Source organism: Podarcis pityusensis, assembly GCF_964106645.2.
Source record: "Podarcis pityusensis genome assembly, chromosome: 7".
NCBI classification, from domain to species: domain Eukaryota; kingdom Metazoa; phylum Chordata; class Lepidosauria; order Squamata; family Lacertidae; genus Podarcis; species Podarcis pityusensis.
In genome coordinates, this window is record NC_138031.1 from 22,244,823 (window position 1) to 22,261,868 (window position 17,046).

Genomic DNA, 17,046 nt, shown 5'->3' on the forward strand with positions numbered 1-17,046 from the left:
ACTGATGGAAGGAAGCCCACATGGAGGACATTTCAGTCCTCTTCTTTTATTGTCTGTAGGCTTGTAGGAAATGCCACAAATTAGATTGCTTGGGGATTATATACTATACCCTGGCCAGTGACTGACACGTAGCAGATTTCCTCCTCCTCCACATTAGCTAATGGACTCTAGTTGTACAACAAGCTGCATAAAAGCCACCTCTGGCATTTCCCCTTTCTCACTCCCCATCTTGTATGGGAACTTGCACTGTAATTGGATGTTACACAAGACGTGCATCTTGTACAGAACTCTGCACACCTATTTCACAGAGGCAGCGTTCCAGCTGTATACAAATGTCAAACGAATGGCTGCAAAATAGGGAAGGCACAATGGCAAATCAAGCTGCTGAAGGTACAAACCAAGTTGAGTAAGAATAAAGCAAGTAAACAGCAGCCTCTCTTTAATTACTTTCAAAAACACTCAGTAGGGGGTGTAGAAGAGGCTTTATCGTTTATGTCTAACGTTTGCTTTAATTTTCTGAAGTCTTTCTCCACAACTGCAACAAAGACAGGCTGCAATCCTAACCACATCTCTTCATATGCCTCATTTAACTGAATGGGCTTACTCCCGGATAAGTGGGGTTAACATTGCAACTCAAGGGTGGTATTCAACTACTTTTTACTCAGAGTAATGTGACTAATTTGGTCCATTAATTTCAATAGGTCTACTCTGAGTCCTGCAGTTCTGTGCCTGGTTTCCTGGGAGAAACTCCAACTGCACTCAGTGTAACTTACTTTTGAGTAGACATGGTTAGGGCTGTGTAGTAAGGTTGCAATCCTGTGTGGTTTTATCTGGGAACTACCAAGAGGGTTCCCACAGATATTCCTAAAAGCCAAGAGTGTCTTTAGGAAAGAAGGTGGTCTTATTTGGGGCTGAGGGAGCAATCCTGTGCACAAGAAGCTGTTGTAAAGCAAACCAATGTAAATTAAGCCAGCATGAAGCTACACCAGATTCAAACTCCCATTCAGCTCTGCCTAAGCCTGGCAAAGAGAAAATAAGACTTTAAAATAAGTGTTCTATGGCCAGTTGCCAGGTCATGTGATCAAGCTGAACAGGCTTAGGATCCAGACTGAGTATTCACTCTCTGTTCTGGCTTCCGGCGCACACACCCCTTTTGTGGATTTACAGGGGCCTCAGATTAGCCAGCTTTGGCTGAACTGAGCTGGGTACAATGGCAATCTTCAGCTGGGCCAAGAGCTGGGAACTTAATGGCAGCTGAGCTGGATACCCACTGCACCCTAAGCTACAGTGGATCTTGCCATAGGATTGCTTCCTAAATCATTTAATGGTTTGGTAATAGATCAGACATTAGCGTTTAAACACTAATGTGAGCTGAGCACCTTGAACCGGGCACCAAACTGGTTGCACCTAGATGTCAGGGTTCTATTTTTAAAAAGGACAATGTAGAGCCCGCAAACTCTGAACTGTGCCCAGTTCTGCACAGTATCTATTTGCCACTCACAAATTTAACTTCCAGAAATCATGGAGAATCCCGAAAAATGCAAGGTATACTAACAAGAAGTTTTCCAGGGTCCAGAAAATCAGCTCTGCCCCAGGTAAAAGGGCGCAGTTAAATCATACATTAAATCTGTCTTTGCCCCCTCAGCATAATAAAGCATTAAAAAGTATGCATATATGCATTAAATATTGTTTCAATTCCAATTAAAAGACCTGGCTTACCTTAAGTATGCCTCTGGTCAGGTGTGATCCTTCTTTCAAACTTCAGGTGGCAGTCTTCCTTAGTACCACATGGAACCTGAATAAGAATTTATTTAGTCTTTGAAAAGTTATTATCACTGGTGAAGGAAAAGGAAACTAAAGAATTTCTATGCCACCATCAACTCTGACCCCTGGTGTGCAGCATCCCTCATCATTTCCCCCAATGACCTTACCACAAATTAGGCTAAAAGAAAAGGAACAGCTAAAAATCCCTTTTAAAAGTTCCTGTAGAATCTCTATCAGAATCTGCTGCCTCTTGTTTCAGGTGACTCCCAGCCACCTAATAATTGGCTCGTCTGCTTAATTGGCTCTTGCTGTACCTTTCATGGGCAGAATTACCAATGATCAAGGCTTTGTGCAAAAAACTCCAGCTGTGAGTCATTTGCCTTGTTGCCAACATGCCGAACCTAGTGGTTCTGCTTCGTCACTCACCTGAGTTTTGAGTCGTGGCCCCTATTATATAATTTTTCTTTCCCCCTATCCTCTGTATTGCCTCCCTGGAAACAAAGTGGTGAGGTTTTGCCCATTTATAACAGTACCAATGAAACAAAATTTAAAAATTCATTCCAGTAGCACCTTAGAGACCAACTAAGTTTGTTATTGGTATAAGCTTTTGTGTGCATGCAATAACAAACTTAGTTAGTCTCTAAGGTGCTACTGGAATGAATTTTTTAATTTTGCTTCGACTACGGCAGACCAAGACGGCTACCTACCAGTAACTAGTACCAATGAAATACCTGAAGTCTTATTGATGCTGGGCTAGATGGACCACTAGGCTGATCCAACAGGCAATTCTTACGTTCTGTTATGGGGCGAGCATCCTATCATCGCCCTTCCTTTGCTAAAGCATCATCTGTTTCTTTCCACTGTATGAACGGGATGAAAGACAATGAGAACTCCTGCAGAGCAGAAACTTGTAATGCAGAACCATGACCATGTCTGGTGGGTGGGGTGTTCTATCCACACTGCATTTCCTGCTCTCAGATGTGTGTCTGACTATGCTTTCCAATGAAAGGAACGTAATATGGATAGGCAGCATCCATAGCCAGACATGAATGTGCCTATGTGGACGACACAAAGGTCTTCTGTGGCCAGATTCCTGTGCACCCTTCTGTCAGTCAGTCTGGATCTCAGGCTCAAAGTAGCAAGCAGAAAGCCCCTAGCTTCCCTTCAGCTTACTGCCAGAACCTGCTAGCAGGAATGTCTTTTAGCTTGTCAAACCAGAGCTAGGGAGTTCCCTCTGGGTTGCCTTATTTCAGCAAGTCAGTAATATGGCTGTGTAAAGCATTTGCTTTCAGGTAATAAGTTTCAGTTGCCCCAAGCAAAAATCTTCAACCTGAAATGTTTTCAGCCTCAGTAAAACACATTGCTGTCTTTTTGTGCTGTCAGGACAGAGGGCTTAAGAACTCCTGTGGGAAAGGGGTACAGAGAAGTGTAGAGGCTGCAGGACCATGGTGCTCATAAACTGCTTGACCTGAACGTATTAATGAAGTGCAGGAGTAATGGGAGCAGGTGGGTGTGGCTTGATGAAAATGGCCTCACGGATCAAACTGGATCCCCTGCCATGCTGTGAAGGAAGTTTATTTATAAAAAAGCTATTGAATATCCATTGGTTTCTGCCTCTAGTCTAGATTGTATGCAGGTCCCCTGCTTTTCTCCCTTAATTACGTATTCATTCATTCACTCATATCAAGAACTAGACTTGGGGTGATTATATTTGCCTCTTAGTATTTTTTTTCAGAGGCTAACAATGAATTCAAAATTATATCTATGCCAATCTTTCTTCATATTAAACTTTATTATACTCTGTGGAAATGATAATGAATTTCATTCTTACCAAGTCAATGTGATAAATAGATGCAGCTCAGTGTTTAATATATAGGTCTCTAACCTCGGCCAATAAAGCGAGATGAGCGCTGCAACCCCAGAGTCGGCCACGACTGGACCTAATGGTCAGGGGTCCCTTTACCTTTACCTTTAACCTATCTATAAGGATGGTATTTTTCAGCTTGGAGTTTATATATCTCAAAAGAACAGGCTTTATCTTACAGAATCTCCTGTAGAAGCCTTTGGAGAAAAGGGTTGGTTGATCTGTAAGTATCTACACTAACAACTAATGATATTAATGAATGATTAGTGACATAATTTTAATCTTTAAATGACCAATTTAAGCAATTTGAAGAGAATGTGGTTGTTAAGAGCTATTGATTCTATATTGATTAGAACACTAGAACAAAAATATGAAAACTGAAATTGAAAGATGATCAGGTTTTACATAAAAATTAATTGTACTGCAGAACTCCAGGCAGAACAAAAACAAAAAAGGAGAGGAAATAGAATCTTAAGGAGAAGATTCAATACAAGTGGGATATATCTTTTAAAACAATATTTTGATTTAGGCATAAGTGGTATACAGTTAAACAATGCCAGCTTACATCCATAACTATCAGGATGACTTCATCAGATGACCGCAACAGTCAAAACAGTAGAGAAGTTATTAACATTCCTTGTACTGTACTTGAACTAAGTCACTACCTAATTCTTCTCGCGTTTATTGAATTTTGAGCAGGACACTGTAGAATCTGGTTTCTTAATCTAGTCCACAGCCTAAAGCAGAAGACAGACAGGCCCATCCCACAGGCTCATAATCTTCAAACTCTAAGGATCAGGCCACATGAAGCTATATAATCTGTAAACAGGATTCCTGACATTGAAATCAATGTCAGTTACTTCCAGGTAAATGAGATAAGGGTCCTGGCAAGCACCCTTTCTGCTGCATTTACTGATGAAAGAAACCTCTTCAGCAAGACACTTGAAACAGATTTTGCTTCCCTCCCTGCTTAGCATTTAATTCCACAGCACATGCTTATGCTATATTTTTCTTTAATGGCTGCATTCTTTCTGCTTGGAGTCAAGCTGTGTTAGTAAGCATAAGCTCAACGTATGAGGCCCGTAAATAATATGCTGGTAAACCCAAATATGTTATTGCAGAAAGAGCTGGTCTGAATGTTCAGAATGATGAAAATTTCAGTTAGGAATCTCAATCATGCTTCTGCATTCCCATTTCTAAGCTGGGCCTTGTGTTTCAGAGGTCATCTGAAGCATGGATTTTGCTGTAATGATTTCCTGCTGTACAATCAGATATTCAGCAGAGCAAATTTTTCACACTTCTGAAAACCCCAGCTTTGATGCACAGACAACACACATATATTATGGGGTGGGAAAGCCCTGGTATGTGAGCCAGAGACAGTGGATGAAACCTGGGTTCTACTCTAGATCCCCTGCTGACCACCAGCTGTTTGATGTTGTACAAAGTGTGCAATTGCCGCTCCTTTCTTTGCAATAACATGGGGAGTGGAACGACTAGGTTGAGAAGTAGATTTGTGTTTCTTGCCAATATGCCCAAAGTCATCCATGAGTTTTGCAAATACGGGCAAGCTGTTTTTCAGGATTCAACTGCATTTTGAGGTTTGAGACTTTGAATAGATGTTAAGGCAGGACTTGAAATGCACATTTGCATTCTTCTGCTGGGGCTTGGTGAGAGGTGTTTCAAAACCCTTTGCTTTTATTTTACAAAAAAAAAAAGGTCAGGGTAAAGGGAAGGTGAAACTGGGGCGTGCCTGTTTCAGTGGGAAATAGTCCTCTGGGTTTGCCTTAGTGAGAGAGATTGTGTGATTGTTTTAAGGGTGCATGGCTGTGTGAGGGCCTGACCACACCCACATTTACTTATACAGTGGTACCTCAGGTGAAGAACTTAATTCGTTTCAGAGGTCCGTTCTTAACCTGAAACTATTCTTAACCTGAGATACCACTTTAGCTAATAGGGCCTCCTGCTGCCGCCACGCAATTTCTGTTCTCATCCTGAGGTAAAGTTCTTAACCCGAGGTACTATTTCTGGGTTAGCAGAGTCTGTAACCTGAAGCGTCTGTAACCCAAGATACCACTGTATAGACATTTCTATATCCCCCTGTTAAATATGTCCTCAGAACTGTTCAAATTAAAAGCCAGCGAAATATAAAGTACAATCACAATTCTAAAGCAACCAATCACTTTTGGATCTGGGCACACCCCCAACAACTTTCCACAGAAAGCTTTCTGCAGCCCATGACTTCTGGTGAGGTCAAGGTAGTTGGGGGAATCCACTCAAGGTCAATTCCTTAGGTTGGTCCCTCAGTCTCCCTATTAAATTAGACCTAATTTCATTGAATTTGAAGTCGGCTTCTCTTTGGATGGATCTATACATTCAGTAATCTTACCACACGATACATTTTTGCCACCCACAGTCACACGGTGCAGTCACTTGATGTTTGATGAGCGTATGGTTGCGATGTCCTCTGTTGAATGATGAGCAGGTCAGAGGAGTTGAACGAGAAACGGTTTTATTACAGAACTGCTTATAGCAGGCCTTCTCTCCTTTAGCTGCCTTCTGCCTCGGCTTCCAGGCCTGCCTGCTGCTTGGGCCTAACTTCCTAAACGACCTATGGGAGGTGCCCTTAAAGGTATACTCACATTTATCCTTAGCAATGACGACCACAGAACTGCACTGAACCCTTTCGCGTCGTTCATATGGATCCTGCGGCGTGACAAAGGCAAAAATAGGTCAGTTGAAGCTACTAGCTGTGACTCATTGACATCTGGGCATGACAAATTGACAAATGACGCAGCAGAAGTAGGTTGGAAGAACAGGCTTCACGAGGCTGTGTCAGAGCTGCCTCTGCCGATTCCTGTTATTGGGGGAGTTTGTTTTTCCCCGTTTGTAATTTCAGCTGTTGGCGGCAGCTGCAGAATTCTACTTGTTTTCATGAATTAAATGGCAGCAGAATCACTTACTGCACAGTTAGCCAAGTTCACTCTACTGCAGTGTTATCCAACAAAAAGGAAATGAATGCAAAATCAAACGATTGCTGTCCTAATTGACCAGCACATTAGCTTGCAATGTACCAGAGAGCAGTAAATAAAAAGGTTGCCATTGTTATTGCATATTCGTTACCTGAACACCACAGTTAAGGTGCAGGCCCCCTAACTCATTGAAGGGATGCGTGAGGGGGCTTGTCATGTAGACTAGCTCCACTACACTGGCAATCTGCACAGCGGCCACAACTCCCCCTGCCTGAGCATTTGGCTGGGGTAAGAGGGTTCTCCATGTCCTGATGTATGTGTGCAGAGCTCCCCTGCTCCCCAGAATGGGCCAGGGACTCTCCTTGCCTGCAGCTCTGTGTATGTACACCTCAGTGTCTCCAAAGCCCTTTCTGATATGCTCCAAATGCGTGGATAGCAGGAGGGCATGTCTGCTGGGCCTGTCAGTGGCAGGGACTGGGATGGATCTATTTCAGTGCAGGCCAAGAGACTCAAACAACAGTTAGCCATCACACCAGTAACACTAAAACCAGTTCAGGTTCCTTCTGTTCCCTCCTGTGCTGTCTTAATAGGCAGATTAATCTAGCAGCTATTAACTTTTAACTGTCCTAGTACTGTTATTATTTTATTGTGTTTGTTTCTATGGTGAAAAACTCAATACAATGAAAGTTATAATCAGTTAAAATAATAAAATCAGAATTCAGCTAAATGCCCGCTAGAATATGTATTTCAACAGTCTTCTGTAGTTCACCATCTGATTTGAATCGTTGTTGTTGTTATGACCAGCAATTCCATACAAGATCAGTGTTTCAAAAATATTCAGTAGCAAATTCCTTGCTGATCTAGCCTATAGATGCCTAAGCAGCATATGTAGCAGTCTGACATAAGAATTCATCTAGGAATACTGCTGAGATGGGGATAGCAGTAACTGCCTGATCAACACACAAATGTGTTGCTCTAGAAGGGTGTTCATTTATGCATGAAACAGTAAGATACTATTTAGCTTCCAGCCTGCTGTATCTGATTGAATAACAATAGGAAGGTTGCTGCTTCCATAGAAGCAAAACAAGGTCACTAAACATGTTCTTAAAACACTTACAACTAAACACACACTGCCATGACTCTAGGTAGGCTGTATTATGCATGCTGCTTCTAGTCACATGCTGCATTCTCTTCCATCACATTGTGTAAATTTATACACAGAACAGTAAGGCTTTAGCCGATTTGACAGCCATGGAAGTTTTTAATCAGCTCCAAGTTTGTTCTTTGGTTCTCTGTGCATGCTGTTTAGTTATCCCAATTATTGCACAAATATGCTTATTAAGGCTTAGAGCTTTATTAAGCTGTACATATTAGAAATAATTTGTGAGTTTATTTAATGAACCTTCCACATCACTGTCATTAGTTCCAAGACCAATGCTCTGCAGTTATGTCTGTACTTTAAAGAAACTGCCACGCAACTGCAGAATCACCATCTCATGAATAACACATGCTGATATTTCAAGACTTTAGAGCAGTATTTTCCAAACTTGGGGCGCCAGCTGTTGTTGGACTACAACTCCCATCATACCTAGCTAGTGGGACCAGTGGTCAGGGATGATGGGAACCGTGGTCCAAAAACAGCTCAAAACCCAAGTTTGGGAAACACTGCTTTACAGCAACCTTTGAAAAGGTACAGATACCAAAGAATTGACTTCACAAGCTCCACAAAATGAGAATGGTGTCATCAGTGCTCCCACCCACTTCAATGGGTCTTGCACAGGAAATGTTCCTGCAAAATTTCAAGTCATTGTTCTTTAGCTTTCCAAGATCATGAACGCCTTTTTTTTTGCAGGGTGGGGGAGATGAGAAAAAGAATCACTTACAAATTCTGTAAAGAAAATGTTTTATTTAAAGTGTTAAATACCATCACCAGAATGAATTTGATTTACATTAGTTGGTGTTCATTAACAGGCCTAATCTGCCCTTTTCTCCCCCAATGTCAATTCCCTTTACTTTTAAAACAGACTATGTACAAGACAGCTGTGGTCACTGGAAGAGTGCTATTTACATGACTAAATTATAAGTAGAGTTGCAGACATGTGAATATCTTAAAAAAATACAATCAACTTTTAAAATAAATACTGCATAATGACCAGGTATGTACAGACTTTCCATACGGTCATGTCCTTCTTGTCTCAAATAGAAATAATTTAATAATAGGAATATGCATAAAAGAATGCATTGACTGCATGTCACAGTATCAGGAAGAGAGTCATACGTCTTAAAAAATGGTTTTACTCCTAAAGGATAATGCAAAGGTATGTCTTTAGCATTCATGGGTTGCCATATACAGGTGAATGAAATAATTTAATCACCAAAATTTTACCAATTTTCTTTAACTTAATACATGTAAGTTTGGCGGGGGAGCAGTCGTTCCACTCTAGTAATTTTCTTGTGGATGCATGGAAATCCCATCAGCAAGTGCTTCTCCCTTCATTTCAGAAGAGAAGCATCTCCATACCAGTGTTTCCCCCCACTAGTATACAGAGGGAATTCTAAATAGCTGCATGTGTGCAAATCACCAGGCATTTTAGCATCCGTGTCCAGGGTGCTTGCGCATGGTTCGTGAATGTACTTGATGGACTGTGCTCATAATTTTGATTTATGTCAAATTGTACCATATAAAAGAAAAGGCCTTAGAAGGGACACCTATTTTTTTTCTTTTGCCATCCTGTGATTCATGTACATTTTGGGATAACACTACAGATTTTTCATACAAAATCAGAGTACTTGTGTGCATGGCCTTAATTTAAACAGTGTATATTCAAATATTATTGCAACACTTAGACATTAAACAATAGGTATGTATTAAAGGCATCTAAAGACACAGAGAAAAGGATGATGGACTTGAACATCAACAAGTTACATTCCCTTTCATCAGGAAATAATAAGAGATCAGGACTTAGAATACCCCCACCTTTCCACCCCTCCTTCCAGTGGTACTAAATTATCTGATACATAGGAGACAGGTGTGTATGTTTCTTCAAATACCTGTGGTATCTGCATTTAGGCTCTTGGTGATGGTGTCAAAAAATTAGTAAATTGCATGTACTTTATTTAAGGCGTTTAAAAATCAGCAGGTGAAATCCTGCCATCACTTAGGGCATGTAAATACCACTAATTGAAAGACAGATGTGGGATTGCAGTTTGAATTGTGACTTTTAATGTCAGGCTGATATCCACTGATTTGCCATCACATAGTTTATAAAAACTGAACAGAACAGCTTATTTGCTATTTATTGTGACCCTAAATGGGTAATAATTTGTTTGGCTCAGTGCAAATTATAAGATGCTGATATTTAGCAAGACTAACATCTTGTATTTCTTTAAGACCATCCAGAAATGATAGTTCAACCTTTGAATGAATGATGCTGGTGCTGAAAACAAATTTATTGAAGACATTTTACAAATGGCCACATGATTCCAGTATTTTGCTGTAGAATTTAATTTGAAGGTGACAAAAAAAGAAAATAAGTTTCCATGCACTGTACAATAAACTGCAAAAAGTTCAAATTTTTTATCAAATACATGCTGAATTATTGTAATGTACTCCCCAAGCCATGTTGCAAAATTCTTTTCAACATGCTTGAAAAAAGTTCTTAAACAATATTCTTTTCCTCTCAAAGATTTCAGAAATGCAGAATCATCTGCAACCCTGAACCAAATATGGGGCATGAGAGTAGTTAAGTCAAAAAGTAGCGGTTTCAGAGTATAATGATCATCCTGGGAGGTAGGAAGGGAATGAGAGAGCAAAAGGAGGGAGGTGTAGACAAGAAGGGGAAAAGAAGTATACAATTTGCACATATCGTTGAACTTTACAAGGCTTGTACCTTTTACATTTAAATAAATTTAATATATTACACTTATTTCTTGTCACATAAACGTAATTTTAAATATTTGCTAGAAATTATTTATTTTTCATTTATGTCTGCCAAAACACAGACCATGATTGGTTTAAAGAATGATAAACTTGGTGTGTCTTACCACCCTGTTGCATTCTCTCCCTTTTAAAACCATGCACTAGTGAAATTTATTTTTAAAAATAATATAAATTGTTGAAAATGGCTGATTTATTCTTTTTTTTTTTGCAAGTTGCAGCCCCAAGAAAATAATTTAAGTGTTCAGCATAATCTGTGTCCATGCAAAAAAGTTTCTTTAATTTCATACAGTACAGTATAGCCACAGAATTTTATTTTTCAGAGTCCACACACTGGAGTTGACTCCAGCAGTAGCTGGAGTTATGAAGCCTGCCACTATAAGACTTCAACCTTTCTGATAAGGCAAGGTTCCTCTGCTGCAAATAACTGCTATGACAGCTGGCGTTCCTTTAATGGCTCTTTTCTTCCATCCTTCCGATTGTGGCATAGCTTCTTTGGGTAGCTCCATATTTCTGTGGCATAACCAGGCTAGGGTGGGGACGAGGAGAAGGGGCAGATAAAGAAAAGGGAGCAAGAAAATAGATGTGGCATTGAAAGGGATTCTTGTTGCATGAGACAGCTTGATTCTTTGAGTTTAATCCATGGCTTCAGATTGGACTAAAACTTGAGTGTCACTGAACTCCAAACCATTCAGTTCTTTCCAGCTCCACTCCTTCACCTGAGGACTTCCTTTAGAGCACAATGTGTGCAACTTCCTCTGAGAACACAGGATCGCTTTTGTAGCCCTAGAAACAGGCTCCGAAGACACAACATTTAGCATGCAGTGTTACCAGGGTTTGCGACCTGTTAATTTTTTTTGTAACGCTGGTTGCTATGACAACAGTTTCACAGCTGCTATGAACGAGCATAAGAAGGTCCTGTTGAACTTTCAAGAGACGACTGGGAAGCCCTTCTCGTAAGAGGGGCTAAAGTTGGATCTACTAGGGATGAAGGGGGGAAAAGTTTGAACCAGCCAATCACCATATTGGACAATTCCAGTTCGTCTAAAAGTATCTGTGCCACTCCCATAAAGGATTTGTGATCCATGCGTCCATAGTCTCCCCACACGATAATCTGTTGAGTTAAAAAAAAGAAGACATAGGTTTTAGGAGCAGGGCAAAATGAAGTAGAATCTTCACGTCAATTAACAAGATGATCTAGAATCAACAAATGGGAAGTTTCAGAATCTTGCCATTTCCTAAGGTGAGCAATGTGACAAATGGTGTCTTTGCTCAGAGAGACCAATCAGGATCAAGAATCTCAAAACCTGGGCTGGGCTCCCAATCACTGTGCATGGATCCAAGTGCTGTTACACATATTCTGGAACTCTTCTCTTGTTAATCTTCCTACTGAGGTCTCTCAAACTCCAGATAACCCTGACTTTTGGAATCCAGCTTGTGGCAAGAATAGCCTCAAATGCCTCATTTTTATTCTACTTCATGTACAAACAAGGATTTACACATACACACACACCCTTTGGAGCTGAGCCTGACAGAATTTCAACCCCTCTCTTCTTCTCTGTTTAAAGCAGCTTGATATGAACATGTATTTGGAAGTAAATCCTACAAAATCCAGCATGTGTTCAGTTTATGAGTTATCTGCTACCATGCTGTGCATAGTGTTATTAATCTGTCCTGAGATCAAACTTAAATTTTGCCATAATTTCTGATATTCTTCAAATCTGCTTTCCACCAAAGTTCACAGAATACTAAGGCACTAATACTGAAACAAGCAGGAATTGAGGAGCTGCTTGGCCACATATTAATGGCAGGACCTTCCTTTTGTTATAGAGGGGAGCGAAATGAATCCCTAAGAATTGCCAGCATAACATTTTCAGTGATCATTTCTTGGATTTAGCTCTCAGTTTGTCTCAGCAGAAAGTGCACAGAATATAAAGCCATCTCACTCAAATTATACGGAATATCAAACACTGGTTGCATCTTCTTGATAGAAATAAATAAAACACTAAGAATGATAGCACCTGCGATTCATTATTCATTAACTGGCTATTTGCTCTTAAAGATTTGTTGTGTTAGTAAGATGGGATATGATTCAAAATTAGTGTTGCAGGAAAATACTAATCTGCAGAGATTTAGTTTAGAATAATAGAGTTTAAGAGGCAGCTATGTGAGAAAGCAGCATAAGGGAGCAGTCAGACTTAGGCATTTCAGTTAATGATGCTAGAATGGAAGGGTTTTAGATATGCATGGCTAAGGGTGCAAATTACCTGTAAAACTTTCCCTTGGGGACTTTCTTCAAATGACAACAGCTGCTGGTAAAGAGGTTCCAGCGTTTTTCTTGCCACCTTTGTTTTCTTTTTGGCTATACAGACTCCATTTTCTAATAGATACACCTTTACATATGGTGCTTTGGGGAGAAAAATATAAAGATCTGTTAGTCACCAGTTTTTGCACATTAGCTATGCAGTTTTAGCACCTTATGCAAAATCCTGACATTTAACTGATAAATACTTTAATTAAACACACACTAATACATTTCATTTATGAGCATTTATTCCCAAGGCATTCTAGATAGCCAACCTGCTTCGGTTCTCTCCCTCCCGTGGCACAATGAAGCAAATCAGGTATGTTTGTTTATTTATTATATTTTGCAGTCTTTATATACACTATATAGAAAACAGCCTCAGTAATTATTCATTTAACTGAGAAAATACAACTGTAATAATAAAACATAAAACAGTCAATTATTATTGTTTACAGCTTCGTCCTGGCATGACTGACAATTCTGATTTTCAAGAATTAATGGCACTACAGTGGTACCTCGGGTTACAGACACTTCAGGTTACAGATGCTTCAGGTTACAGACTCCGCTAACCCTGAAATAGTACCTCAGGTTAAGAACTTTGCTTCAGGATGAGAATAGAAATCGTGCGGCTGCAGCGGGAGGCCCCATTAGCTAAAGTGGTGCTTCAGGTTAAGAACAGTTTCAGGTTAAGAACGGACTTCCAGAATGAATTAACTTCTTAACCCGAGGTACCACTGTATTGCTTCATGGCAGAATAAAGGAAAGAGGGCAAGTTTGTTGTGATTTTCAGTATTAAGAAATGCAGTTACAGTCGTACCTCGGAAGTCAAACAGAATCCATTCCGGAAGTCTGTTCGACTTCCAAAATGTTCAGAAACCAAAGCGTGGCTTCTGATTGGCTGCAGGAAGCTCCTGCAGCCAATCGGATGCCGCAGAAGCACCGTCGGATGTCTGGGTTCCAAAGAACGTCCACAAACCAGAACACTCTATTCCGGTTTGCGGCGTTTGGGAGCCAAAACGTCTGAGCACCAAGGCGTTTGGAATCCAAGGTATGACTGTAATGAAATTCTAGATGCCTGGGAACATATACTGGCTGGTAGTGGTACTCCAAGGTTTCAGGCAGGAATGACTCTCAGCCCTACTTTGAGATGTGTGGGATTGAACCTGGGACCTTCTGCATGCAAAGCAGAAGCTCTACCACTGATCTACAGCCCTTTCCCTATAGGGGAACGTAAGAACTTTAACAGCAGCCTTGCTGAATCAGGCCAAAGGTCTACTCCAGCATCCTGTTCTCAGACAGGACAACCAGAAGGAAAGCCACTAACCCAACATTTGTCACACTCAGAATAAGACTTATGCCCATTGATTTCAGTGGGTCTACTTTGTGTATGCCTAAGGGGTTATCAGTCTAAGAGTATTTTTATTTGGAGTTATTTAGACCCTGTCTACTACCTGAGGTTCTTGAGATAGTCTACAATGTATTTAAAATGCAATAAAGTAGTTATGAGTTACTAGGGGGTGGGGGGAGTAGCAGCGGCAAACATGTATTTGTTTCCTCTCAGTCCTCAAATGTTTCAGCATCACTCTGCAGCTGAAACAGCTGCCAAAGCTACAAGGCTAAGTTCCTCACACTGGGCAGCTGCTGTTCCATCTACCACCAAATCGAGAGAGCAAGGCTGTTAGAAATCTTCCTCCAGTCCTCAGATGTTGCTCTGATGCGGAATCTTTGAACCTCAGCTGGTCTCATAGGAAATCATCCTGGTCCCTAATAGTAAGAACTGCCATACGTTTGCCCATTGATTACGTGGGTCGAAGCTACATAGTTAAAATACTTCTGCATTTAATATATGAAATTGATATATCAGAGAAGTTGGAAGGTTCAATTAATCTGCTTTTGCAAAATAGTTGTATAGAGGTGGCCTATGAGACAAGCCTTTGGCTATTGTGGCTAGAATAGTTTCTGAACCAGAATGTTCATGTGCTGCCATGTGCTTGGGGTTCAGGATATTTCTCTCACCTGGCAGTGTCTTTGAACCTGGTTTTACAACAAGGCCTCGGGCTCGTATTATTTCCACCTCCAACTGTCCCTTTTTGTCCATCATTCCAACCTGGATATCGCCTAAGGAGGAAAAGAAAAACCCATGTCTTGCAAATTAAGGATACAAAGAAGTAAGGTAATTCATGGGAAACCATCTTTTCCCACCAATTGCAGCCATATAAACAAAATTAATTTCTTACCCATTGCCGGTGTTGCCAGTGTTTGGCGACCAACAAGCTGTGCAGGGCCAAGTCCATCCAGAAAGTCACTGAACTGGCTGTCCGCAGCCAATCGCACACCAGGAAAAATCAAACTAATGGGAAAACAACAATTTTTTTTAATAACAAGTTTCTAAATAATAAAAACAAAGCTATGCATACTGTATTACAGATCTGGCCTACAACAGGGTATCCACTTACGTATATGCACCAACAAACAGTAGTAAGTTTAGGCACTGGTGACATCAAGATTGGAGTACTGCAATGCACTTTATGAAGAGTTTCCCTTGTCTGTAGTTATTGCAGAATGCTGCGGCTCGGTTACTGACAGGAGTGAGGCCCTGTCAGCATTTAACACCTCTACTCAGAGATCTGCACTGGTTGCCTATTTGCTATTGGGGCAAGATCAAACTGTCACTATTAGTATATAAAGCCCTTAAGCTTGGGACTAGTTTACTCACAGGATCACCTTGCCCCATTTATGCCCACTTGCCTGCTTCAAGCTGTGGAACTGGCACTGTTACAGGTGTGACACAATACCCATCCCATAATTTTAAGAAACTGATAATTTAGCGAGCAGCACCCACACTCCCTGCCTGCTAACATCAGGCACTTGCCTTCACTCTATTTTCAGCACCTGTGAAAATGTTGTATTTGGGCCAGCCCTTATACAGACTTGTGGAAGTTAACAGGATTTATATCTTTTTAGCTGCTGTTGATTTTAATCATCTTTTGAATATTTTAAATACCATTTTTTACTTTTTTTAAAATCAATAAGTTTAATGTTTTATTCTATATTCATTTAAATCTTTGTAAACCGCTTAGAGGTATACAGATTTTCAGCCAGGGGCAACCCGGATTCCAGGCTGTAACTACCAATAATAATTAATTTTCTAATCCAAATGCAATTTTGTTTATGGCAGAAAAATGGCCTTTTATACTTCTTAGGCATCCATTCTTTGACTGCATTCTTTGACTAGCCTGTCTGACGTAAAGCCAAATGTTTCTAGCTTTGGTTCTGAAAAGTTGACACGATTCTGGAAGTTCAAGTGCTATACAAATTTTGTTACATAACTAAACCAACCGTTATGGGCATATGTATAATATGAGCTACTGCATTTGTGATGTCCAAACTCAGCAAATATCACCACTTACTCCTAAAACATGAAAAACCCTCAAGGTACTCCCACAGAATCTGTATAACTCTTGCCTCCAATTTACTTATTTTGTTCTTCATATGAACTAGAAGTAGGGAGCCTGTGATTCTCCATATATTGCTACACCACAGCTCCCAGCATCCCTGGCCACTGCTCTTGCTGGTCAGGGCCAACGGAGTTCAACAACATCTGGAGGCCCAGAGGCTCCCTCCCCTTGATACAAACACACCACAGGCATATATTAACTATGTCCTTCCTTTACGTGCATTCCCCTATAAGAGAGGAGGGCACACTACAAGCAACGGCCATTTTACACTTGTTCAATGCACATGTGATCATGCACATCACTGCAACCTGGAAATGACCGGAAAAGGGTGTGTGGGGTGTGTGTGTGTAACGGGGAGGGCTTACACATTCTCCGCTGACGTGGGGGGGGGGGGCAGAAATGCAACCCCTGCACAAATTGGGGATTGCCCAGCATGACAAACAATCTGCAGTAGAAAAAGGAATCAGTGATGCTTGGTTTCTTTCCAAAGATCGGAACTTTATAACAAACGTCTCGGACTTACTTCCCCTCTGAGCTGTAACTGTTCATGCTGCCGTCTGTGGATTCCCGGCTGGCTTGACGTGTCATCCAGTTTCTCATCTCCACAGCTAACCCAGTTTCTGTGCTTCTCTGGACTGTGCTCTTTAACTTTTTGCCACCTGCTTCTAAAGAAATATAATGAAATGCTTAGTAGTATCGCATCTTTACAATAAACAGAATACCTGGAAGAGAACGACATAATCCCTATT

At 40.7% G+C, this 17,046-nt stretch overlaps 2 protein-coding genes across 60 annotated transcripts in view; both read right to left on the minus strand.

Annotated features, from left to right (window-relative positions):
* Positions 1-6,607, minus strand: part of DCSTAMP (dendrocyte expressed seven transmembrane protein) — a 54,171-nt gene extending 47,564 nt beyond the window's left edge. For 13 of the 17 annotated variants that reach the window (XR_013988675.1, XR_013988676.1, XM_081013774.1 and 10 more), the window contains exons 1-2: positions 6,268-6,442; positions 1,720-1,795 (exon numbers count right to left, since the gene is read on the minus strand). The gene's annotated coding sequence lies outside the window, so the exon portion shown is untranslated. Of the gene's footprint in view, positions 1-1,719; positions 1,796-2,495; positions 2,625-6,014; positions 6,210-6,267; positions 6,443-6,588 lie in introns of those variants that run through there. The other 4 variants (XM_081013785.1, XM_081013783.1, XM_081013781.1 and 1 more) reach the window with 3 other exon arrangements.
* A 1,876-nt stretch (positions 6,608-8,483) lies between these two features.
* RIMS2 (regulating synaptic membrane exocytosis 2) overlaps positions 8,484-17,046 on the minus strand; it is a 350,853-nt gene continuing 342,290 nt past the window's right edge. For all 43 annotated transcript variants that reach the window (XM_081013749.1, XM_081013716.1, XM_081013719.1 and 40 more), the window contains 5 exons: positions 16,821-16,962; positions 15,077-15,189; positions 14,856-14,957; positions 12,802-12,941; positions 8,484-11,648 (listed from right to left, as the gene is read on the minus strand). In XM_081013749.1, coding sequence (XP_080869875.1) covers positions 11,430-11,648; positions 12,802-12,941; positions 14,856-14,957; positions 15,077-15,189; positions 16,821-16,962 — 716 coding nt within the window. In that variant the 3' untranslated portion in view covers positions 8,484-11,429. The remainder of the gene's footprint in view (positions 11,649-12,801; positions 12,942-14,855; positions 14,958-15,076; positions 15,190-16,820; positions 16,963-17,046) is intronic.